The sequence below is a fragment of the Maylandia zebra genome, linkage group LG19 (assembly GCF_041146795.1).
Source record: "Maylandia zebra isolate NMK-2024a linkage group LG19, Mzebra_GT3a, whole genome shotgun sequence".
NCBI lineage: Eukaryota > Metazoa > Chordata > Actinopteri > Cichliformes > Cichlidae > Maylandia > Maylandia zebra.
The window spans coordinates 8,874,261-8,896,686 of record NC_135185.1 but is presented as its reverse complement, the minus strand read 5'-3'; the positions used below and the strand labels follow the sequence as shown (position 1 = coordinate 8,896,686).

Sequence of the window (22,426 nt, the reverse complement as noted above, 5' to 3'; positions counted from 1 at the left end):
AAGGAGGAAACACCTGTGCCTCATCAGTGTGGATGGCATTCAAGCCAGGAAGCAACGGCTGTTCTTCGCTGGATCGTTGTGAGAATCACGTCAGTGAAAGTTGAGCGTCTAGCAAGTGTTTTTCCATGTAGTTGTGTGTTTGGAATCTAACGAGCGTTTCTTTGTGTGCAGACCCTCTGGACTGTTTTCCCCGGTGTTCCCTAAGTGACGAGTGTTCGAGTGGATTCGTGTTTGGATTGTTTGGAGAGAGACAAGAGTGTTCACCTGGATTTCCCCCTAAGTAAAGAGAAACGACACTCCATCATTACTTTAAGAACTGAAGGTCAGTCAGTCCGTGGAAATGCTAAAACTTTGAATGTGTCCCCAAGTGCAGTCTCAAAACCAGGTGCTACGATGACACTGGCTCACCTGAGGATGCCCCAGGAAAGGAAGACCAAGAGACCCCTCTGCTGCTGAGGATACATTCATCCGAGTCACCAACCTCAGAAATCCCAAGTTGACAGCACCTCGGAGCAGAGTCCAGATAAATGCCACACAGAGCTCCAGTAGCAGACACATCTCTACATCAACTGTTCAGAGCAGACTGTGTGAATCAGGCCTTTATGGTCAAATAGCTGCTGAGAAACCACGACTAAGGAAAAGCAACAAGAAGAGATTTGTTTGGGCCAAGAAACACAAGAAATGGACGTTAGACCATCTGTGCTTTGGTCTGATCAGTCCAAATTTGAGATCTTTGATTCCACCTGCCATGTCTTTGTGCGACACAGAAAAGGTGAATGGACGGTCTCTACATGGTTCCCACTGTGAAGCATGGAGGAGGAGGTGTGATGGTGTGGGGGTCTTTTACTGGTGACACTGGTGGGGATTCATTCAAAATTGAAGGCACACGGAACCAGCATGGCTACCACAGCATCCTGCAGCGACATGCCATCCCATTAAGGTTGGGTGATATGTAGAAATTTTCCAACCAACAACCATCAGTCCAATCGCCAACAACAGGTGATATATTCGCACAGGAGCAGACTTTTTGATGGGCGGAGCAATGTAATCATGCATGGACTGATTTGTGCGTTTAGAATTTATAAGTTTTGTTTGGAGGGAATATTTTACCTACTTTTCTTGTTTGTTTCATAACATAGCTACTTTTTGGATTATTTATTTATCTGTTAATTTATTTGAGATGCGCCAAATTGCACAAAACACAACTTTTTTAATGCTCACTGGAAGAGACTTTGATTTTCAGCTTACTTTTGGTTTAATTTTGCATTTGTTGTTGGGTCAACTGTGTAAGACAGATAAACACGGTTATAGTGGAAAAAAGAAGCCAGTTTCTCTTTGTTTCCCTCCCGCCATTGTAGGTTTTTTAAATAAGGTTTTTGGATTTTTCTGAACATAGGCTACTGCCTTTCTTTCTTTCTGTTATGAGTTTGAGTAAATGAATCGCTGCATTTGGGCGCACTTTGAGGAGGGTGCATTTGCTTGCCGCTGGAAGAGGGTGCCATTAAAACAGTGCTATTATTTTTCCGTTGACTGCTTCTCTTAGCCTCAACCAACATTATCAGCAAACGTACTCATGGACAAATAAATAAATAAATAGATCTCTCTAGTAAAACTGATTGGTGAAAGGCTCAGCCTCAGTGGATATATTCGCCCAATCGCCCAACCTTACATACCATCATTTATTTTCCAACAGGACAATGACCCCAAACACACCTTGTGTAAGGGCTGCTTGACCGAATGATGGAGTGCTGTGCCAGGTGGCCTGGGCTCCACAGTCACCTTACCTAAACTCAATGGTGATTGATGGTGAGATGGTTTGGGATGAGATGGGCTGCAGGTGAAAACTAGTAATGACTTCATGAACTTCTTCACAAGTGAAATGTTAACAATTAGAGAAAAAATGACTCAAAATCATCCCACAGATGTAATATTATCTACAGCTACTTTCAGTACCATTGATGTTATTAAGTTAGACTCTTTTTCTCCAATCGATCTTTCTGAGTTAACTTCAATAATTACTTCCTCCAAACCATCAACGTGTCTTTTAGATCCCATTCCTACAAAACTGCTCACAGAAGTCCTGCCACTAATTAGAGATGATGAAATCATGGAAAATATTATTATTTTTTATGATTTCACTAACTGAAAGGACATAACCCAGCTGAAATCAGCCGCTCCTAATATTACTCACTGATAAATCCACAGCAGGAAGTGATAAGGGACTTTCACAATAAAACCACAGATTTAAATCAAAGCTCTGACATATTTTAACTGACACCTTAAATCAGCTATTTGGTGTCTCTGAGATCTGGGTCCTTGTTTGGACCGAAACCACAGATTTCTCCACATTCCTGTGGATGAACATCTTTAAGTTCAGACTCGTGTGTGCTGACCTGTGATTGGCTCGTAGGGCCCGAACCTCCGCTCCCAGCCGCCGCCGGTCCTCCAGAGCACCGTCCCTCTCCATCTGCACCTTCTGCAGCTCCTGATTGGATGAAACACGCGTCAGTTACAGGTAATCAGCTGATTTCAGTCAACACCAGCAGCAGAGAGGCACGTTACATCAATCCACCCGAGGCTTCTGGGAGCCGCGCTCTGATTGGCCGACCTAACCATGTGTTTGTGTTTTAACTGCTCGTGCTCACGAAGAGATCAAGCCATGGCTCTCAGCGCTACTTCCTGTTCAAATAAAGGATTAATTAACTAATGGACTAATTAACTCTAACGCGTGTCAACACTGCGCGTAATGAGGAGGGGTTTACAGGTGCATTGTGGGAATCAGAGGGGATTTCTGCGTTTGTCGAGCACCGTAAATTAACGGTAATGATGAGGATTAGATGCGTTAGTAAGGCGCCGGCGAGGCAACGAGAGAGAGAGAGGACGCGTTTTAATCTGCATGGCAAAGGCAACAACACAGGAAGTGACATCATGACCAATCACAGCGTGTTTCAGAGTCTGTATCGTCCAGTTTAGGTTACGGTCGTGGATTAAACCTTAAACGAGGAGGGGGGAGTTCCTCTGGGCTGCGCTGCAGCAGGACCACAGAAGAAGAAAAGGCTGTTTTCATTTTAAAAGCTCTGCCTGTCTTTGTAATGATGTCATACTTCCTGTTTTTATGACCTGCTGAGCCCACAGTGAGGCCAGGCGGCAGTAAAGCAGCAGCAGTGTTTTGTAGTCCATATTCTGGGTGTTGTAGTTTATACATGTCACCGTCACAGAGTCCAGAGTCCTTGTGAACTGTACTTAACGTCACCATGGTTTCCACCGAGGTTGAAGTTTCTGACGAGTCATCAGTGAGCAGAACGCAGACGCCGCCGGAGCGCTGCAGCTGCCAGAAGGACATGGGTGATGCCATCGTGGTGAAGTCAGCAAGTCTGCTGAGAGGATGCAAGGATGTGCTGGACTGAGTGGAGCCATTTTTAATGGGCATGAATGAATATAAAAGGCAGCACGGTGGCACAGAAGGCCCTGGGTCCGAATCCACCGTGTGGGCGGGGCCTTTTATGCTGCATGTTCTCGCCAGCTTCCTCCCACAATCCACACACGTGCAGTTAGTGAACGGTTGTCTCTGTCCCTGTGCTGGCCCTGTGACAGACTGGAGACCAATCCAGGTGTGCCCTGCCCCGCGCCCTATGGTAGCCGCGATAGGCTCCACCCCCGTCACTGTGAGAAGGATAAGGAGAAGAGAATGGATGGAGAGATGTACTTTTTATTTATTATTCGTTATACTTGTTCTGTATTTTACGAGTGAATGTTGTATTTCTTTAGAGGAGCCGACATCATGATTAATGAATTTCCTTCATGGGAGTTCGGAGGGGGCGGAGCTCGCACTCTGATTTTAATCCCTATAAAGACCGTGTGAAGCGTTTTGTTTTACAAACATGTTTTAAATAAAGTTTATTACTTTTTGTTATTTTATTCCTTTCAAACAGCTGACCACTCCTCCTGTATCTTCCTCCCCTCTTGTCCTCCTCCTCTGCGACTCTGCACAGGGAACTGAATTTGTGGACAACCGCGGCGGGCCACCGGCGGCGGGCCGCTGCATCGCGCTTTTGCGTCGGGCTGTGTCTTTGGTCAGACTGTGTGGAAGTCAGCCGCAGCCTGATCCCGACCTACTCCCCTATGCTAATCGAAGCCCTCGAGGTCTGGGAGTTTAAAGCGAGACATCAAAAGAGGAACCAAACCCGGAGAGTCAATATGTGTCTTCTCCAGCCGGGCCGGAGGAGACGCTTCAAAAGAGCTGCCCGACTTATTAATCAGAATAATTTCCAAATGATGTGAGGAGCAGGCGGGAACGACGCCGCGCTGACCTTTAACACGACGAGTTAAGGTCAACCGAAGAGGGAGGACGGGGGAGGAGGTAATAAAAGGAGCCCGCCCGAACCTTTACCACCAAAGAGGGGAGCTGTCTTTAATTAGCATGGAGGAGCAACAGGACAGGAGGTGGAGGTGGAGGTGACAGAGGCACGGGGTGAGGAGGAGGAGGGAGGGAGGGGGGTATATGAAAGGAACTACTTTGACCTTTAACATGAGGAGTGTGTGTGTGTGTGTGTGTGTGTGTGTGTGTGGAGGGGGGGGGGCTCAGGATGTGGAGGTGAGGACGAGAGGAAACTTTAATTATCAGAAGGAGGAGCGCGGCGAGGAGTAAATGAAACGCTCCTCCTCTTCCATTGACCTTCAACATCCACACTGTAACTGTACTGACTGTGGGAGTAACTGAGTACTTTACTCAAGTACTTCAGGATCACTGATATTGGTTTTACTTTTTTGACTGCACAGACCTGACAGACGGAGCCGTCAAAGATCAGTAATCGATAATCAATCAGAGAGATGGAAAGCGGCCTGGATTTATCGAAGGTCTCCGCTGAGTCGATCCAGGTTCACGGATGGAAGCCCAGAGGTCAAGTGTGCAGAGGACGGCTGTGAATGCTGTGTTAACGTGTACGTCTGCGTGGAAACGTTTTGCGTGCGTTGTAACGTCTGGTTTCTGGTGTCGGCTGCGGCGGCTCTCTGGCCGCCTGGCGTTAATTTGCGGGCAGCTGCTGAGTTTGTGTGTGAAATTAAAAAGCTCTCCAGGCTCTAATCCCCACAGAGCCCTCAGCCTAATTAACAGGCTTCAGCAGGAAAAACGATGGCGCTACATTAATAACAAAATTTAATCAGAAGAACAAAACAGACGCAGGCAGAGCAGCAGAAACAGATTCTACCGAGACTCGACTGAAACAGAAACCTCGCATCAACAAACAACAAACTTTAATCAATGAAACTAAAACCCAACGTTTCCATGTTTGTAAAGGACCTCCTAAAAATCAATAACTGCTCAACTTAAAAATGTAATTTCTTTGATTAAATTTAAAAAAATCAATGATCTAGTTTATTCTGACTGATAAACTTTGATGATGTGTCTTTCCTTGCTTCACACTTTGTCACTTTTAGTGTGAAAGGAGCTAGAAGAAAGAATACTTTAAGAGGTAATGGTACTGAAGTGTTAAAAATAGTGTTATTGTAGGCAAACATCCAAATATTGACCAGGGGTGTGTGTGTGTGTGTGTGTGTGTGTGTGTGTGTGTGTGTGTGTGTGTGTGTGTGTGTGTGTGTTTACCTCGCTTGCCTGCTGCTCTCTCTCTTGTTCCAGGCGTTTCCACTGCACGCAGACAGGGACAGAGTTAATCTGCAGTTACTGATCGGACCAATCTGCAAACGCACATTTTAACTCATATCTATAATCAGTCATTCAGCAATTGATCCTAATCAATGAGCTGAGCTGTGGGCACTCGGCTCTTTCAGCAGTCCGAAGTGTAGAATCATGTTTTTACAGTTTCCTCATATATTGATTCACTGACACGCTGAAAACACGTGATCATTCGAGCTGAACACCTCAGCTTCTGTCTGACTGATGGTGGAGTTTTTCAGCCCTGAATTCTGCCTGCAGACGTTTTAGGACAGAAGCCTTAGGGGTCACAGAGGTCAGAGGTCAGCACTTAGGCCAACCTTAGGCCGCAGCTGTCAGAGCAGCTCTGATTGGTCGTCACGGTTATGTAAGATTCTGGTGTCAGAAAATCAGGAAACAGGTGAGAGGAAGCAGGTGAGACAGACGCCTGAAACTCCGCCTCCAGTTGCAGGCATTAAACAGAATCACAGACGGGTTTCACCTGTGACTTTTACCACTCAATGAGCGTGGAGCTCATGGAGAGAAAATAAGGCCTTTACCAAAGTGTTTAAATTCCCTCAGGACTGCAACAACATTCAAATGCATTGCACGCTGATGTCACAGCCACAGGATATCACCACGGTTACAATCACATCACCATCACAACCACGATGACCACCACAATCATCATCATTGTTACGACCTGTGGCCATAAAAAGTCTGTGTGAGCTGCTGTGTTTCTCTTTACTGTGTCTCTCTGCAGGTCCTTCCCCTAATGAAGAGCAGAGAGCTGCTGATTGGACCGTGGTGACTGCGTTCAAAAACCCGCTCTGACAGCTGCCAGGAGGGAGAGAGAAGCAAGCGAGCAGCTTTGACAGCAGACGCGGACCTGGACTCCAACTTTTTGGGTTACTTTGTATCTGTGTAAGCGTGCTCTGTGAGAGCCGCCACCTGCGGGTATAAACTCAGTGCTTATGCATAAGCACTGAGTTTATACTTATGCATAGGCTGAAGGGGTGAGCTGCTGAAGGGGTGAGCTGCTGAAGGGGTGAGCTGCCTTTTCTTTTGAACTGTTTTGTTAACTCAAAAGACACGACGTCGTACTCTCATTCCCAGCGCTTTATTCGTTCTGCCATTTTACATACAAACAACAACAACACTTCGCGGGCAGGTCACGCATGTAACTATCTAGCCACTTCTGACCACAAACTGTACGTGTACATGCAGTATCAATAATGGCTGACCCCAGTGCCTCAGTCAGCAAGATTTCAGAGTCTGGCTTTAGTGTACAAAGTAGAGATGGACCGATCCGATATTACGTATCGGTATCGACCTAAATTACTGGATCGGATATCGGAGAAAAATAAAAAATGTAATCCGATCCATTAAATATCACGAAAGCACCTCACAAAACTTGCAACACGCCGTAACTCGCCTCAGAACGTTAGCACGTCGGAGCAGTATGCATCACGTGATAGAGCGGCTGTGGCATGCGGGACCTGTCGGTGGTCTGGATAGCATTTGGAGCTTCGCTAGCAACCCGGCATTTCATCTCCGACAAAGTTATCCCGAGAGAAGTAAAGCAAGTGTGTAAGTCCATCTCTGAATGTTTGTAAAGCATTCCTGCGTTAAGCTTAACAAACGATATATGGAGCGACTGCCTCTTCTTGCTGCTACTTCAATCATGAAACTGCTTAATGATCAGCTGATCGGCTTTTCTGTCGCGAGTCCGTCTCTCTTGTTTGTTTTTGGCCCACTTTGCACCAGAAAGAGGAAACCAACGGCTGAACAACAGCAGCACGTTTAAGCTTGATCAGCTGTTGTTAGAATGTATTTAATATTACTTTCTACTCGAGGATCTTTTTCTACGTAGCTGACGCTGGTAACTGTGCAGGGGCGGATCTAGCAAAGTTTAGCCAGGGGGGCCGATAGGGCATTAACAGGGAAAAGGGGGCACAAAGACATACTTTTCTTTCTTATTCTCATTTAAAATGTCTAGCTTTTAATAATAATTATCTGACACCCAAAGTTTTAATTTGATGTAAAATGAATAGAAGTCAATTACTGTATATAGTGACTATTAAGTCTAATATATATACCCTAGTAAGCTATAGTACTTTTTCCTTTGGGAAGGTACCATCTGTGCAGTCTGCAATTTTGTTGAAGAAAGATGTTGAATCTATTTAATATTTCTTGAAAATAATTGATTTCTGTGCATTTTTTTCACACTGCATCAAATTAAGGTTGATTACGTCGATTAAGCATCATGAGGTGGAGCGTGAGGGGTGGTTCCCTATTTTTTATTTATTTATTTTTGTTGTTGCTGGGAGTTGGAACCCTATTAGTTAGGTTGCTTAATATTTACGCTAAGTACTCTTTAAAATACCAGAATAGGGAGGATGGTGTAGGTTTAAGTTTATTAGATTGATCAGTATTGCTGAACTATGAAATATTTTTTTGTATACAGGTATAACAGAATAGCTTTAGTGTAGTTGTTGTTTTAAACTTGAGTATGAACTTATACAAAATGCAGCAAGATATTTAAAAAAAACAGTTTTGTTGATTAAAACACACTATATCGGATTCATATCGGTATCGGCAGATATCCAAATTTATGATATCAGTATCGGTATCGGACATAAAAAAGTGGTATCGTGCCATCTCTAGTACAAAGTAATGTTACACTCCTCCACTTTCCCATCTTCAGTTAGCTTTACTTGGTCACCATTATGATGAGGACAGTCTTTCGCCCAGTGGTAAGTGCTCTGACAAATAGCACATCTTGTTCGCTTGCCAAACTTGTCAAGTGGGTTGGTACCTTGTAGTGGTTGTCGCTGTCCACTCCGCGACGAAGTACCGTTGTTTCGTTTGTATTTGGGACCTCTTTGTTCCGTAAGGAAAACTGCATCTTGGTTCAGTTGAATTCCGCTGAAAACTCCGGTTACTTTCCCTCCGAAAATCCGTTTCAGTGCAGACTTCATAGACACAAACGTTAAGTCCGTGCACACTGTCGACTTTCCTCATCAAGACAAGCTGTATCTAGAAGCTTAAATGCTAGCACAGCATCAGGCAGCGTCATGTTGTACTTTTTCATCCGGTTATAACGCTGTTCAAAGTCTATAATGTAGTCTGCCATGGACACGCTGTGGTTCTTTGCAATGCAGTCAAAACACGAGTAGGCTTCATAAGCGCGATCTTTCTCTTCTCTCTGAAACACCGCGTCAAGTTTTGCAAGTCATCTTTGTCCAAATCTTCCGCGTGTATCTCCATGGCCGTATCTCTGGCTCTTCCCTCGAGCCCCAGCGCCACCGCGAGTGCCTGTTTCTTTTTATCCAGCTCCGTAACTTGTCTCCAGATATTAACTTCATTCTTCCAGCACTCGTATGGCCTGGCTTCATCAAGCTTTGGTGGTACTTTGTAATTTGAAACCATCCTCTGCTACCAATGTTAACTCAAAAGACACAACGTCGTACTCCGATTCCCAGCGCTTTATTCGTTCCGCCATTTTACATACAAACAACAACAACACTTCACGGGCAACAGCACTCTCGCGATATAACAGAAAATAACAAGTTAACATGTTTTCTCCTATTTCTGGGCTAGGAAGCGAGGGATAGTATTAGGGCTACACGATTAATCGTTAGAAAATCGCGATCTCGATTCATACTTATGTGCGATCTCATTTCCAAATGACAACGATTTAAAAAAAACAAAAAAACAAAAAAAAAAACAAAAAACGACGACGACTGTACCGCATTTTGATCCGGGACGTACTCTGCATGAAAACAAGCGCTCACTCTTCCTGCTCAACAAATGACAAGGGCAGAGCCTTATACCACGTGATACAGAAGCTGTGCCGCGTGATGCTAAAATTAGCAGGGAAAAAACAACGGAGAGCACGTCAGGGATGACGAGAGAGTGACAGGAGAAAATCCGTCCCGGTCAACCACCCAAACATCAATAATGGGAACCTTATACAGCGCTTCCCTATACACGTCGAACTCAAAGAAATTACGGAGGCTATCACTTATCACCTGACCAAAGATATGGCTCCCATCAACACTGTGCAAAACGAGGGATTTAGGAAAATGATCAACACCCTAGACAAACGCTACACAGTGCTGTCCTATTTTTCTATTGTTGCACTACCTGCTCTATACACGCAGTGTCGAGCAACGGTGGAGACGGAATTTCAAGCAGTACAACATTTAGCGGCGACAACAAAACGTGAGACATTTGTTGTTTTTAATGTTTATTTATTGTTTTTATGTTCGGTCTCAACTGTTACGAAGTTGATGTGCAGTTAATAAGTGCAATAAATATTTATACTGGAAAAGAAAATCGTGAGAGAATCGTGATCTCAATTCTAAGCCAAAAAATCGTGATTCTCATTTTATGCAAAATCGTGCAGCCCTAGATAGTATTGTCATTTGTTTGTTTTGTTTCTTTCTTAGGGTTTAGTTAGTTTTCTCTTAAAAAAATAAAATAAAAATAAAAATAAAGTTCTATCTTATCTTATCTTCTCTGGCGGGACTTAGTTGGTTTTGTTTATTATTTTGGCCTGGGTTCACCCTGGAGCTACGCTTCCTGACATTGAATAAAATCACCTTTTTCACCCATAGCTGGTTTCGGCTGTTTGGTTTGGGAACCAGGGCGGGTGCTTGCTTCTCTCTCCTCCTTCTCTCAACCTTATGTGCTTCTCTACACGCCTAGACTAAAGGCGTAACAACCATCTCAACCACCATCTTCATCACCACCATGACCATCATAATCATCACCATCACATCACCATCACAATCATCACCGCCATCACCATCATGACCATCACAACCATCATCATCACGACCATCATAATCATCACCATCACAATCACATCACAATCACAACCACCATGACCATCACAATCATCACAATCACATCGCCATCAAAACCACCATGACAATCACAATCGTCACCATCACAATCACATCACCATCACAACCACCATGACCATCACAATTATCACAATCACATCACCATCACTATCATCATCACCACTATGACCATCAAAATCATCACCATCATTATCATCACAATCACATCACCATCACAACCACCATGACAATCACAATCGTCACCATCACAATCACATCACCATCATCATCACCACTATGACCATCAAAATCATCACCATCATTATCATCACAATCACAATCGTCACCATCATTATCATCACAATCGTCACCATTAGGGCTGCTCAATTAATCGAATTTTAATCACGATTACGATCTGGGCTTTCAACGATCATTAAAAATGTCTGAGCCGATTATTAGCCCCTCCCTCATTTATCCGCGACACCTTGAAGGCCGGTCCGTGAAAATATTGTCGGGCATAAACCGGTCCGTGGCGCAAAAAAGGTTGGAGACCGCTGAGAGGACCCGAGGGAAGCTCGGAAAGCTAAGCAGAAGTTATTTGGAGAGGAGAGTGACTGCCGTTGGTTGAAAAGAGAGGTAAAAAAAAAACTTCAGTGGTGTTGCACACTATTTTATATTATTTTTTAAAGTCATTGTTAAAACCCTTTAAAGCCGGTCAGACCAGCACGCTCCGTTTTGTGTAACCTTTTTAAATCCCTGTAGAATCTGAACCGTGTAAGCTAGCGCAATAATTTGTTTTGCATATGAAACCGGAGGAGTTGTACTTACATCTGATGCCATCAGCTTGTCCTCGGTCACGGTTTCCTTCCACATATAGCTTTGCAAAAATTGCATAAAAAGCGCTTGCAGGAACAAAAACAGAAACAGCTTTGCCGATCCAATCAGCTGTTCGTAACACTTCCCACAGTGAAACAGACGTCAGCTCGAACTATCACATGTCCGCCATTTCCTGGCCGAAACCAGAAGTGACGTCATTTTCGCGGAAAATGTAGTTTTTTACTTGTAGGCCTTAAAAGCCGATACTGGTCATGTTTGACTTTTCTGAATAGTTTCTGGGATGTTTGCACTGCTGGAAATAGTTTATTTTGATGCTGTTTTCTTTGCAAATTTGCATCATAGGATTGTTTTTTCGTTTTTCCTGCAGTATATAAAAATTGCTGTATCTCCAAAATAAAACTATGAAGACACTCAAAATAAATTTCCTGTTGTTGTAAACTATTTTTTGCAACTTTTTTGTATTTAAAGTTTTGAGGGATAAACCTCTTAAATTTCTCCAAGAAGAAATATATGTAAAAAAAACAAAAACGATTTTCAATTTTTTTGTAGTTTATTGCACTTTTTTGCAATTAATGTAGTTACTATGGACTTAATGCATACATATTATTAAAATATGGGCTATAACAGTTGTATAGCCACTTGAAATGCTCCCACAAATGGCACTACAACATGTAAAAAAATAATATAAGCTCTGGCGGACTTGGTTCTATGGTAGGTCTTAAAGGGTTAAATAAATATCGTCATATAATCGAGATCTCAATTTCAGTGAAAATAATCGTGATTATCATTTTTGCCATAATCGAGCAGCCCTAGTCACCATCATTATCATCACAATCACATCACCATCACCGCCATCATCACCGCCATCACCATCATCACCATCACATAGAGCTGGGCGATAGAACGATAACGATATGTATCGCGATATAACTTTTACTCGATAGAGAAATTAAGCTATCGCGATAGACTTCGCCGCTCTTGTCCTCTTAAAAAAAAAAAAAAAAAAAAAAAAAGGTCAGCCAATCCAAATTAAGTAGCGCAGAGCCGAACCAATCACAGCCGCAGCGTCACGTCGCGTGACTTGTTACGTACAGCACAAGTGCCAAGCCACACGTGTGTTTGTTTGGGAAGCAGCCAGTGCGTAATGGAGGAAATGAGTGTGCCGACTAAAAAAATCAACCGAGCGTGACCGAAGAGAAAACAGATGATGGTTCCAACGCCGGAGAGATTGTCGAACGGAAGAGCCATAGAAGTTCCGTAGTGTGAAGGTATTTCGGCTATTTCAAGTCTGACAAAAAACAGAGTAGCGTGCACTGCAAATTGTGCCGAAAGCAAGTCTGGAAATACAATAAACTGGTGCATGCGTCACACTGTGCGCCACGTTATTGTTTCGGTGAAATGAATTTCTACAATACTGTTACTGTTAATTCTACTCTCTGCAGTGTTTAAATGCTTACATATACACACAGTTACTGTCCCTCCACACATACGACTCAGTTCTGCTTCTATGCCCCAGCTTTGTTTACTTTTTCCCACCGAGGCTTCTAGACTTCTGATTGGCCAGTATTTCTGCACGGTTAGGAATCTAGCGCCACCTGCTGCTTTGGCATGTTCATAGCAGCGTTTTCCTTCATTTCTGCCTTTATGTGTGGACGGGATTATTTTTTAAAACGAAAACGGAAAATCTCCGTTTTCAAAAATACCCGTGTACGTGTGGACGTAGCCTCAGTCTCTGACTGGAAGCGCTAATTCGTCATTCGGCTTTTGTCAGACTAAACTAACTGTTAAAACTGTTTGAAAAGCTCAGCTATACAACAAGGAGAGATTGAGAATTTCCTTTTAGTTCTCAGTTTATTTGATATTGACAAAAGTTAGTCAGTTTTGTCTGTTCTTCTGTAAAACAAACTAAGATTTATTTTTAGAATTAATATTTTGTTTCTAAGTGGAATTGACAATTTAGTCTGTTTCGTTTGTTCTATTTTGAAACTTAAACGCTTTAGCGGCTGCCTTTTGTGTAGTTTGCAATATTTGCCTTTATTTATCTGAAAAAGTCTCATGTTCCTTAAGTACATCTACCCTGTTGAACTTATTATGGGAAATAAATATTTAAATAAAAACAAGCTGCTGATTATTTCACATTTTACTTGTGAGCAACGGCACATTTAAATCTTACAAATATAGTTATTTGGCTTATATCGTGATAGATATCGTTATCGCCTGAAATGAAAAAAACATATCGTGATATGAAAAAATCTCATATCGCCCAGCTCTACCATCACATCACCATCATCAACATCATCATCACCATCATTATCATCACAATCATCACCATCACAATGACCATCAGGATGACCATCATCATTGTTTCTATTACATTGAAGTAAAATCAGCCAGTTAAACTCAGATTTGTTGCGTTTGGGTGTAATCCGTCGGGCACAGCTGTCTCCAGCTGTTTCTGTCAGTAAGTGAGGAACGAAGGTCTGCCTGTGGAAATCACACCGCCTCAGTGTATGGCAGCGCCGGCTGAGCTTTAATAATGCTGTAATAATGTTCTAATAATGTTGTAATTACCTGATATTAGCTCAATAAGAAGCTGCAGCTTCCCTCTGAGAGGGAGAGGAGCACACACTGACTGAGCGCGCTCAGGGACAACTCTCTCCTCTCTTCCCCTCCCTCTTTTCTAATATTTCCCAGAAGCCTTGGCTGCAGGGGGAGATAATCCCTGAGAGATGAGTAGAGGGAGCGGTGGCGGGAAGGGGGGGGGGGGGGGGGGGTTGGGGTGATCCTCCAGCGTGGAGTGCACTCTCTTCTTCTTCTCCTGCAAGGATTACAGCGGCATTTGAAACATATTTCACCGCGACGCAGCAGCAGAATGAGGGCGGGATTATGGTGTTACTGTGGAGGGGTGGTGTTAACGCAGAGGGGCGGGGTGTTAAAAGATGGCGGAGCACTGATATTGTTGGGGGTTAGCGGCAGTAGCCCAGGTGATGCTGAAGTGATGCTGATACGGTGGCAAGTTTGGGGGGGGGGGTTAATGGAGGCAGAGTGGAGGTGTGAGAGGCTTAAGATGCGAGGCCGCATGGGGCGGAGCCAGCAGAGGTGAAGGTTTGAAGGAGATCATAAACACTGTGAGCGCAGAGCAGCCAGGAGAGGAAAACATGGAGATGTGCAGGGAGACGTCAGGACCTGCAGTTCCACTAATGTCCACTAGGTGCTCTGACCCAGCCTGTTCACATGTGTAAAAGATTCAAAGAAGAGCATTTAACGTGTCATCACCGCGCTGACATCAGCAATCAGACGTCAGGTGACTCAGTATGCCGTCGTGTTGACAGCAAGTATGAGCAGAGCCAGTGACACAAGTGACACCTGGAGACTGTAAAAGTTACTGCCCCGTCAGGTGAAGCTGTGCTCCTATTGCTGCTGAGTGCTGCACACCTGAACAGGTGCAGAGTTCTGGATCCTGTTAGTACGGACACTTTCCTTCTTCTACTCCAAAATTTGCCACTTCCTTCCATCTTCATCAGGTCTCATCACTCCTCTGCTTTCCTGACGGCAGTTGCCATGGTTACTAGAGCTCAGCTGTGCTGCTGCAGGCCTGTTCCCATGGTGACCACAGTCTGTCAGATGAACAGATAAAGGTTTTTCAGATCTGCGAGCAAATCAGGAGGGGGTGGAGCTTCTGAGCCCGCCACCCGCACGCGGCATGCTGGCAGCGCCGATCCTGCTTTCCGAGCCCCCCTTGGATTGCCCCGTTCTCTCCCCCCCCACAGAGACCGGTTTATGAGTCTGGGTGCATTGTGGGTAATAATTCTCTGTGGGTCCTGTAATAAACTCTGTGAACTGAGCGCCGATAATAATCACAGCCAGAGACCGCAGGAACACCTTTTCAAAGTAAAAGTCCAAACTCTGATGCCCGTAATCAGCCCCCAATCAGTTGTTCTGATTGATTATTTACCAAGTCTGACTCAAACTGGCAAATCTGAAGGGAAGCCTCTGAATGTGATACAACATCATCTACGCACAGGCGGCTCACCGTCAAAGCCAGGTTCAAAGGTCACAGTGAGAAAATACAAACATTTACAGAGATGCTCTGAGTTTCTGTGCTTGCTCTGACATCACGAGAACGATCGTTTAAAGACCCCGCCCCCATTGGGACTGCTTGGTCAATGTCAATAACAGCAGAGATGGCCTGTAAAACAATGTTCCCGCCATTTGGCCACCATGACTTCAGAAGACTGTACACAATGATGGCTGAAGCAGCCAATCAGGAAACGTGACAAGAAATGATCACTAGTTGATGAATGTGTGTGTAAGGCAGTGTGTGTGTGTGTGTACGGGTATTAACATCTTTGTGGGGACCAAAAACTGGAAGATTACCATACCTTGGGGGCAGCAGTCTCCAACCTTTTTTGCGCCACGGACCGGTTTATGCCCGACAATATTTTCACGGACCGGCCTTTAAGGTGTCGCGGATAAATACAACAAAATAAAACTAGTACCGGTACCGAAAAAAAGAAGATTTATTCATAACACACGTGAAAAGACCCAGGAAAACCGAGTTAACGATAAAAACGATAACAAAATAACGCTGAAAACCGATAAAAACCCTGAAAACTATACATTTCACACCTGAGCCTCAACTCTCGCGGCCCGGTACCAAACGACTGACGGACCGGTACCGGTCCGAGGCCCGGGGGTTAGGGACCGCTGCCTTAGGGGACCACAAGGATATAAATACACAAAGGGACAGGGAGTATGACTCTGTCCAGCTGTTGCCTGATGTTAACCTCCACACCAGGAGAAGAGGAGATGTCACCCAGGTGTGAGCAGGAGTGTGTAGTGTGGGGAGGGAACACACCTGCAGTCTACCTGTGTGGCTCATTTTAATATCAGTGTGTCCATCAGAGGTGGTCTGTAAGCCACACACACACACACACACACACACACACACACACACACACACTAGGGCTGCCACGATTTGTCGACTAGTCACGATTACGTCGACTATCAAAATCGTCGACGACTGATTTAATAGTCGACGCGTCGTTTGAAGCTTTGTAAGATCACAAAAGACGCAGGAATAATAGCAGGATTTAAGAGTGTAATAACGGACTGAAACAGAAGATGGCAGCATTGCATGTACAAGGATGTCAGCTACCGCTAAACCCCGAAGAAGAAGAAGAAGGAGCAGCTGTGTCCCAGAATTCATAGCGCGGCCCAGCGCAGTTTCCAACAATGGCGGCAGCTAGTTAGTTTTAATGTTACTCTTATTATTCTTTCTGGGTCACAAAATAAACGTTTAACATATTTTCAGGCGAGAATGTAGCTGTGTAAACCTCAAATATCTGCTCAGTTTATCAGGACACCACATATTTTCAAAAGCGCTCCGACGTTTTCGGAGACATCTGTTACCCACTAGCTCGTTAGCGAGCCGGGGGCTAGGCTCACTAGCGCCGTGAGAACACCGGACTCCCCGCAAATCGTTTTCAAACCCACCGCCGTCTTTCGCTACTCAGGTTAAATATATATGAGTCACTTAGATAACTTAAAATGTTATTGTTTGGCTTTTTTTTTTTTGTATTTTATTTGTTCCTGAGTAAATCAGTTTGTCTGAGATTAAAGTTATAGTTTTTACACAGCTGAATAAACGTCAAGCAGACAACTGATTATCAGAAGTGTGAGATGCTCCAGAATATACTCCAGTGTCCTGTTATATTTTAGATAGCAAGGAGTTTATTAAACTTCACCGAAACAATCTGCAAATTTCATTAAAATTTAATAAACTATCATCTTGTCTTTATTTTTAGTTAGCACAGACCTTAAACACTTAAAGCTGTAAGCTAATGATAGTTATATGAGAGCAGATGCTGCTGGTGCAATAAGCTGTAGTTTTACGTCCAATGGATGATGATCTGATTAGTCGACTAATCGCAAAAATAATCGGTGACTAGTCGACTATCAAAATAATCGTTTGTGGCAGCCCTAACACACACACACACACACACACACACACACACACACACACACACACACACACACGTGAGTAAACAGCAGGTGTTCAGCAAACAGCGTGTCGGCTCGTCTCAGTCTGCTGTCAATATTTGTGTCTCTGTTTTCACCGCATTCTAAATATTCTCGTTCACATTCAAACTCAAATATTTGAGGTCTGAGCACCGTAACCCGGGCAACCGGGTTAAACACGCCGCTTAGCAACGCTGCTGTCAGAACACGATGACGTAGAGAAACCTGCAGCTCGCGTTTGTCACATGACCACCCAGATTTATGGCACAGGGAGGAGACCCTGCAGGGTCACATGACTGCTCTTAAGAGTCTGTTCTTATTAATAAGCGGGAATTTCTCGTGAAGACCCTCACGGTGCACTCAGGATCATCACGTCAGTCTGGATGACCTGCCAAACCAGAACTGGGTCCAGTCTGGCCCGAGTCATTAAAATCCTGCGTTGGCTGACTCTGTTGTGGTCACGTGGTTTATTTCAGCAGCTCGAATCGTATAAAACATTCAGCTCGGATTGAGCAGAGGGAAGTAACTCCACTCTGGTCTGTGACACACCTGTAAGAACACACCTGCGCTAACAGAGTCTTACTTTACGTCTGCTTGTGTCCACTCACAGCGGAGGAGTCGATGCTGAGAAATCGTCTGCGAGCTGCCAGACCTTCACCTCTGATCAATAAGTCTGATCGGTGCGCCTCTTTTGTGAACGGATGACAAACACAGGTGTTCGCCCACTCTCTCGGAGCACACAGGTAAACAGACTCACCTTGGCGGTAGAGCTGTCCCTCTCCTCCATCACGGCCTTCATCTCCTGAGCTGTGATGTCACTTCGCCGTTGCCGTGCCAACCAAAGACGCTGGACCAGAACTGAGCCGAACTGCTCGATTTCCTGGACGGAGTCGGCGTCACAGATGTGCCGCAGGAGCTCATCCACATCCTAAAACGCACACGGAAGGAAACCGATCAGAACCTCAGACAACCACGAGAACCTGCGGTCATCAACACGCTGCCAGCGTTTACCTGATCGCCATCGTCCAGGTGGAAGCACTCTGACCTGACAACACACAGATGGACACATGTTAGACTAAGCGGTGCTAAGTCTCAGCGGCAGGTGAAGCCCTGAGCTCCTATGAACAGGTCAGCCCAACATTTTTAGCAGATTTAATTTTAGTTTGAGAGAAAAAAACTGAGCATCAGTGTTTTGGTCTCTCTGGCTGCCATTAGAGTCGAGTCAGAGCTCGCTGATTTCTATCATGATGAGAAAAGTTCATATGTCTCTAAACTCGCCGTCATACAGCAACCGTGAAACTAACGGGTGGAGCAGGAGGAGCAAAGAGTGCCCATCCTCTCAGGTAACGGGTGGAGAGACAGAACCACAGGAAGGCTGGTTGGACTAAAGTGGAGGAGACGGCAGGACAACAACGCTGTCCCAGAACACGGAACATGTGGAAACAGCTGCAGATGATCCTGAACACACTTGTTCATCCTCAGAAGACCACCTGAGTCGCTCAGCTGACTAACTTCATCAGGGTTCGAGGGCGTGTGTTCATCCAAGCCACCACCCTAAACCTTAACGAGTAGTTTTAATGTAACACGTGGTTACTTATTTGGTTAATGAGTTAATGATCGCCTTCTACATCTGTTTAGTTTTTAGCTTTTGGTCTCTAAACTGGAAATCTGACCCTGCAGGACAGGGCAGCGTTGGTGGAGAAGCCACAAGATCCAAAGTCTTATTGTGACAGCCGGACTGGTGAGAACCGGCAGAGCTCAATGCTCCTGCAGGGTTCTCGGGGTCAGAGTTCAGCGGACCCTGGATGTAAGCCTCCTGAAGCTGGATGTTTCTGGCTCTCTGAACACGGAAAGGTTTCAGGGCGCTCTGCCTCCATCTCTGAAACACAATATTTCCTTTTCTCTGCCTCTCTTTATGAAATGTGATTTCGGTGTTCAGGTAGTCCCGAGTTCATTTCTGTGCAGTGAGTCTTAAATAAAACAGCGTGTGAGGAGCAGCTGAGGGGGCTGAAGCGGCCTGTAATCGGGCCCTGTAAGGCTGGCGGCCCCCGTGTTTTCCCGCCGCTGACCAAATTAAAGCCGCCGCAGCCTGTGAGATGACCCGAGCTCCTGCAGCTGGGCAGTAATTTGGTCCTCGCTCCCCAAAGCCCACCTGAAATCTGCTGTCTTCGTTGTGAGGCTGCGAGGGCGTGGGTTGGGCGGAGCTTCGTGCTTGCTCTCAGCCTGACGGTGGACGTGCAGCTGGTAACTAGCTGATCCGCGCTCTCCTCCTGGGAAGCTCTTTCATTTAGCCGGCTGCTGTTTTCTGTAATAAACTGTAATAAGGTGGCCGAGCCGCTCGTTCCGCGGGGAGCAGCAGGTAATGAAAGACCGGCCGCCTCCAATAAAGCTCCTCTAACACCCTGCTTACAGCCCATCGAGCCCGGCTCAGCCCGGCTCGGCTCGCTCCCCGTCATTAACACTCCCACACAGCTCGCCTCGACAGAAACACCCCGCCGCCGCCGCCATTAGTAGGATCAGATGAGAAAGAGAATTTATCACTTCACAGAATATTTCTGAGAAACGTCCCAGACGTCTGAGAGAGGCCTGCTTCGGACCTGAGGGTCAGGACCCGGCGTCCATCTTCATCCACAGGTTCAGGGACCGTGCCTGTTTCACGTCAAATTGATCAGGCGGCGGTCAGGTCGCTGAGCGCCGTCCGAGGCCTCAGCCGAAGCCCATTTCTGTTTGACTGCACCATAATCACATTATTCATGCACACACACACACACACACACACACACACACACACACACACACCCTGAGTCCTGACAGATGGAACATGCTCCTCCATATTCTGTCCCTCATAAAAAGGATTGTGGCCTCCAATATCAATTACCCTCTCATCCTGGGGGGGAGGAGGTGGGGGGCGAGGGAGGATGGGGGAGCAGGATGAGGGGGGATATTATCTCTAATTAGATTTTCTGCTCTATTTGGCTGCTCCTCCAAGACGACGAGAGCTCATTTCACAGCCCTTAACAGGACTGAGGAGGTGCATAATGAGGAGGAGGAGCAGCAGGTTGCTCCTCCGTCAGCACAGCAAACATGTTTCACATGTAAATAAAAGAACAAACAGATTCTCCTCAGAGGAGACGACAGCCGCTCTGTTTATGCAACAAACAGAGCTGACACAAACCTCGCAACATCCACGGTTCCTCTTATTAATCATTACAGAACCCCCGCGTTATTGATCGCTGTGATCAGAACAGCCAGAACTCTGTCTGCCTCCAGCGCCCCAAACATCCCGACATATCCGCTTCAGCACCACCCGAGGTGGAGGCCTCTTATCCACACATGTGGCTTCAGCCAGGGTGTCAGGCCGTCAACAGGGTTCTGCTCTTAGTTCTCAAGAGTTGTACTGTAGTTCTACAGGGTTCTACTATTGGTCTACTGTTGGCCCTAAGAGTTCTACTGTCAGTCCTTTAAGGTTTTATTGTCGGGCCTCAGTGTTCAACTGTTGAACCTCAGAATTAGATTAGAGTTAGAGTTCTACTGTTAGTCCACGGGGTTCTACTGTTGTCCCTTTAACTTTAAAGCTGCTTTAAATTCTTCTCAGGTGATAACGAACTTCAATCAACTGACAGGAAATGATGAAACTTACTCAGCCGCCTGCTGTAGTCGATGCAAACGAAGCAAAGCCTCGTCTCTCTCCTCATTGGCCAGCAGGAGTCGTGACATCACAGCCTGATCTCTGTCCTTCTGAGCTGCCAGCACCTCCTCCAACACCGCTGAGGAGACAGGAGGAGGAGGATAGTTTGAGGATAAATTTCAGTAAAAGCAGAATCTTTTTTCAGTGTCTCTCCAGATTGATGGACCAATGAGAGCAGAGCTCATGATTACCACGCCATGTGTGTGTTCAGGGGTAATAACACAGAGATGACCACAGTACTTCTGAGACTCGGTGCACAGAAAATTAAAGTGGAGACTCTGCTGGTTATTAAAGTGCACCAGTTCTCTGGGTGGGAAACTTTTTACTCTGGACAGGTCAGGTCCCACCTGATCCTTCTCTCTCTGTATTTTTATACTCCATCTCTTTACTGGGAATGATGGGACTACACCATCACCAGAGCGGCTGTAGATCTGCCACACTGCATGCGCCTGACCCTGGGAGCTTCATAACCTCCAGGTGAGCTTTGCTCTGTTAGCTGTTACTCAGGTGTGAAGCACACACGCAGGTCTTTCAGCTGCTGAAAACATACATGACATACAGAACATACAACAGACAGGCGGCCGGACTGTGTGTGACGATTTCACTTAACGGTCAGAGAGGGCGCTGATGAAAAAATGACCAAACAAAAAGTTTCTATTGTGATCTGGTGGAGGGAGCACTGTGTTACTGTGATGATCCTACCAGATGACACACTCAGCTCAGTTAAATCAAAATCACACGTGAGTGTGATTGCTGGTTAAACACACACAAACACACACTGTTCTGTTAAACTAACAGCTGCCACGTTAACTGACATCTCATTACCACTGCTGTTGTTTTAATTAGCGCATGCAGTCGTGTGTGTGAGAGAGTGTGCATGGAAAATATTCAAATATTTAAGAAGTCGAGTTTGGATCCGATCTGATTAAGAGGAGAGTAAACTGTGACACTCTCCCTCCTCACCTGCAGGTCTCTCCCAGTCTCGGGCCTCCCTCCGTTTCTCCCTAAGCTCCTCCTCCACCTCCCTCCTATGCAGCTCCTTCTCCTTCTGAACCAGCTGCTGCTGCAGCTGAAACACAAACACACAAACACCTTCTGCTGCTGCTGGATACCAAACATATGAGGTGACTACAACTCCCATCATGCACTTTAGCAAAAAACCTCCAGTGAGTGAGGTTTAGACCCAGTCAGTAATAATGTAAGGGGTTGGGAACACCTGTGTGTGTATGTACCTTGTTGTTGACCTGTCTCAGGGCGTCGAGCTCCTTCAGTAACAGCGAGATGTTTTTGTCTCGGTCGGTGCTCGGAGGCCGGGCTGATGCAGAGCTGCAGCACAGAGATGATGTCATCAATGACAACCAATCACAGATTAAAGAG

The 22,426-nt window shown here is 45.4% G+C and overlaps 1 protein-coding gene across 5 annotated transcripts in view; it reads right to left on the bottom strand.

Annotated features, from left to right (window-relative positions):
• Positions 1 to 22,426, bottom strand: part of mipol1 (mirror-image polydactyly 1) — a 48,482-nt gene that overhangs the window by 8,456 nt on the left and 17,600 nt on the right. For 2 of the 5 annotated variants that reach the window (XM_012924329.3, XM_012924328.4), the window contains exons 6-12: positions 22,282 to 22,375; positions 22,013 to 22,118; positions 21,002 to 21,128; positions 18,373 to 18,406; positions 18,119 to 18,289; positions 5,603 to 5,644; positions 2,394 to 2,485 (exon numbers count right to left, since the gene is read on the bottom strand). In XM_012924329.3, the coding sequence (XP_012779783.1) occupies positions 2,394 to 2,485; positions 5,603 to 5,644; positions 18,119 to 18,289; positions 18,373 to 18,406; positions 21,002 to 21,128; positions 22,013 to 22,118; positions 22,282 to 22,375 (666 nt within the window). Of the gene's footprint in view, positions 1 to 2,393; positions 3,664 to 5,602; positions 5,645 to 18,118; positions 18,290 to 18,372; positions 18,407 to 21,001; positions 21,129 to 22,012; positions 22,119 to 22,281; positions 22,376 to 22,426 lie in introns of those variants that run through there. The other 3 variants (XR_013094669.1, XR_013094668.1, XM_004569879.5) reach the window with 3 other exon arrangements.